The sequence below is a fragment of the Hibiscus syriacus genome, unplaced genomic scaffold (genome assembly GCF_006381635.1).
Source record: "Hibiscus syriacus cultivar Baekdansim isolate YM2019G1 unplaced genomic scaffold, ASM638163v2 tig00000666_pilon, whole genome shotgun sequence".
Classification (NCBI taxonomy): Eukaryota; Viridiplantae; Streptophyta; class Magnoliopsida; order Malvales; family Malvaceae; genus Hibiscus; species Hibiscus syriacus.
The window spans coordinates 66,855-70,273 of NW_024061809.1; the positions used below are offsets into that span (position 1 = coordinate 66,855).

General features: G+C 34.5%; 1 protein-coding gene across 1 annotated transcript; it reads left to right on the forward strand.

The window, feature by feature from the left end:
* Nucleotides 1-697: 697 nt before the first annotated feature.
* On the forward strand, nucleotides 698-3,413 carry LOC120209927 (kinesin-like protein KIN-4A; the record flags this gene model as incomplete). Its single annotated transcript, XM_039208809.1, has 8 exons — nucleotides 698-1,194; nucleotides 1,747-1,893; nucleotides 1,975-2,124; nucleotides 2,343-2,596; nucleotides 2,699-2,883; nucleotides 2,967-3,091; nucleotides 3,228-3,264; nucleotides 3,400-3,413. Coding segments are annotated over exons 1-8 (1,038 nt in total), but the record flags the coding sequence as incomplete, so codon positions are not given.
* Between the last annotated feature and the right edge of the window lie 6 nt (nucleotides 3,414-3,419).

A 3,419-nucleotide genomic window follows, 5' to 3' on the forward strand; every position in this document is an offset into this window, starting at 1 on the left:
TAAAGGAATAAAAGATTATTAGAATATATATTTGACCAAATCATCCTTATTATATATTTGTTTTTTAACAAATTGAAAAATATTTATATATTTTCTTTCAAAAATTTAAATTCATAAAATTTATAATTTTTTTTTACAAAATTAAAAATATTAAAAAGTTTAATGAAATGGTAAAATTTTATTTTAATCTCTGAATTTGATATAAAATTTTAATTATAGATTTTTTTTAAATCTAAAATAGTTTAAGGATAAATTTGTAATTTAACCTTCGTATACTTTTTATTATTCAATGACAGAATAAGGATATTTTTAAAAGAATTTTTTTAAGGGCATTTTAGTCAAAAATGCCGGTAATCTAATAATACCTAAGGAAAGGGAGGTAATGACATTCCCGGTAATATAAAAAAAAATCCACTATTGGTAATGTAATATTACTGAGAATGACATTCCCGGCTAACCAAACGAAAGAATGTGAATTTTATTCCCATAAAAATCTCACATTCTACCAACCAAACACACCCGTTGAGTTATATATATATATATTTTTTGACTTTTTACTTTTACTTTTGGGTTAGAGATAACAAAAACCCAGAAAAAATGAACAGAGCAACATGGGAAACTGAGATTTGCTGTAAGAAAGGGTAAAAAGGGCAAGAGTGTTTCGGAAGTTCTTTTTACACGACAATTTAGTAAAATGATAGTAGTTGTTGTCACTGCACTTAAACTTACTGCTTTCTATTCTTCTATGGCTATGTCATCCCACGGCATCTAATCCCCCCAACTATCCTTCCCTATTTTACAGGCCCCTTTTTTCTTTTCTTTATTTTTCTTACAGTTCCCAACAACAGCAACCCATTGTCTGGAACACACTCTTCTTTTCTTCCCCTCGCCCCCTTTTGTTCTTGCATCACTTTCTTTGTTCTGAAATTTCTGTATTTTCAGACAACAAGAACAGTATTTTACAAGGAAGAAAAGAAAATAAAGCTTTCATCTTTTTCAAGTCTTACACTTTCTCTTTATTGGGATTTCTTCCTTCCTTCTTTTCTTTCCTTTCTTTAGCTGCTTCCTATGGAAGCTACTGGAGCTTCTGAGGATTGTTGTGTGAAGGTTGCGGTTCATGTAAGGCCGCTTATCGGTGATGAGAAGCTTCAAGGTTGTAAAGATTGTGTTACTGTCATCCAAGGGAAGCCTCAGGTACTGTCATTTTAGAGAATGCGGGTGCTGTTCACTGTTGAGTGCTTTCAAATGGATGATTTGTTGGGACTTTGTTTTGTTTCCGAGTATGGATTTGTTGGTTGATTTTTCGGTATTTGGAGATCTGGATCTTTTGGATGCTTGAATGGTTGACCAATGAGAATTCACTATCTGGTTTTTTATCAGAATTTTTGTCATCATTTACTGTTTCTATTATGTGGATGCCTGTGAATTGAAGTTTTATTTACCATGGAAGCTATGCTGAATTCACTTACTTTATGTGATGGTTCTTGTAGATTGCCATTTCCATTTTAAGTATGTTTTTTGTGGAATCTTAGGTTTAATTAGTTTGTTCTAGATTTTATTTGATCTTAAGGAGAAACCGATTTAGAAAACCGAAAAGAGCTTTCACTTCTTAGTTGGTAAGAACATATTGAATTCTTCGAAGCCTGGATTTTTATAAATTCTAAATTTTCATTTCCTTCTTCTGAATTGATATGTACATTCTTTGTTTGGTTATGAAGTTACATGGTTCTTTTCACTATGCTGCAGGTACAGATTGGGACGCATTCCTTTACGTTTGATCATGTCTATGGGAGCACTGGTTCTCCTTCTTCTTCAATGTTTGAGGAATGCATCGTTCCACTTGTCGACGGCTTGTTCCAAGGATATAATGCTACCGTTCTTGCTTATGGTCAGGTACAGTTGAATCTCCCATGAGACACCGCTAAATATTGAAATTTTCGTTTTCCTTCTGATTGAAGTTCGAAAATTTTGCAGACTGGGTCAGGTAAAACTTATACTATGGGAACAAGCTTGAAAGACGGTTGCCAAACCGGAATAATTCCTCTAGTAATGAATGCTTTGTTCAGCAAGATCGAAAGTCTGAAACATCAAATTGAATTTCAATTGCATGTGTCCTTCATTGAGGTTTGTTAAAGAACCAATCATTTCCGGTTATGCTACTAAAATTGGCAGACTTAATTTTATGAATGCATTTACCATTTGGCATGTTGTTGTACAAGCTATTCCCTTAGTCTGTTGAAAATCAAGTTCATGAATATATCTTCTGGTTGGCACCCGATTTGAGTGTCTCTTCCTACTTTATAGTCCTGACATGCATAATTTCATCTAATTTTGGTATGAAGATTCTGAAAGAAGAAGTGCGAGATTTGCTGGATCCTACTTCGTTGAACAAAGCAGATACTGCAAATGGAAATACCGGGAAAGTAAATGTCCCTGGAAAACCCCTGATACAGATTCGTGAATCATCAAATGGTGTTATTACACTGGCAGGATCTACCGAAGTTGGTGTCAGTACATTAAAAGAAATGGCTGCATACCTAGAACAGGGATCGTTGAGTAGAGCTACGGGGAGCACAAACATGAACAACCAGTCGAGGTTAGTCATTTGTATGCTGACATTTCTGGTATTAGATGACAGTATGACACTAATTATTTGCTATAATGACAATCTTTTTGCTTTCTGATATGTGTTGTATAGTCGCTCTCATGCAATCTTCACCATCACCTTAGAGCAAATGCATAAAGCGAACCCTATTTCTGGAGATGGAAGTCTTAATGACATCATGAGTGAAGGATATCTTTGTGCCAAATTACATTTGGTAGATCTTGCTGGATCGGAGCGTGCAAAAAGAACAGGCTCCGACGGGATGCGTTTTAAAGAAGGTTGGATATCATTTGCATTTTGTTTCATGAAAGCATTCTTCTCCACCTGAACATAATAATTGCCATATTCATCATTTAAACAGGAGTTCATATCAACAAGGGCCTACTTGCACTTGGTAATGTCATCAGTGCTCTTGGTGATGAGAAAAAACGAAAAGAAGGTGTTCATGTTCCATATCGAGATAGTAAACTTACACGGCTTTTGCAGGTATGACTAGTTTAAGAGGTCTGTTGGGAAGATTATAAATTAAAAATCATCCTTTTTCAAAATTTTCAGTATCTTTATTGTCTCTAGATTTGTTGTTTATTAAGTGATAAAAAACAAGACCATTTCTTTCTGGCAGGATTCGCTTGGTGGCAACAGTAGAACTGTCATGATAGGTAATGCCTTTTCTTCTAAGCAATTTAGCTTTCTAAGCTGTTTCATTTTGTAGCTTGATATATTCACATTATAATCCTCGCTTTGCTCGTTATTTGTCGATTTTGAATTTGTTTCGATCATTTCCTTTTGAGCAGCATGCATTAGTCCTGCTGAC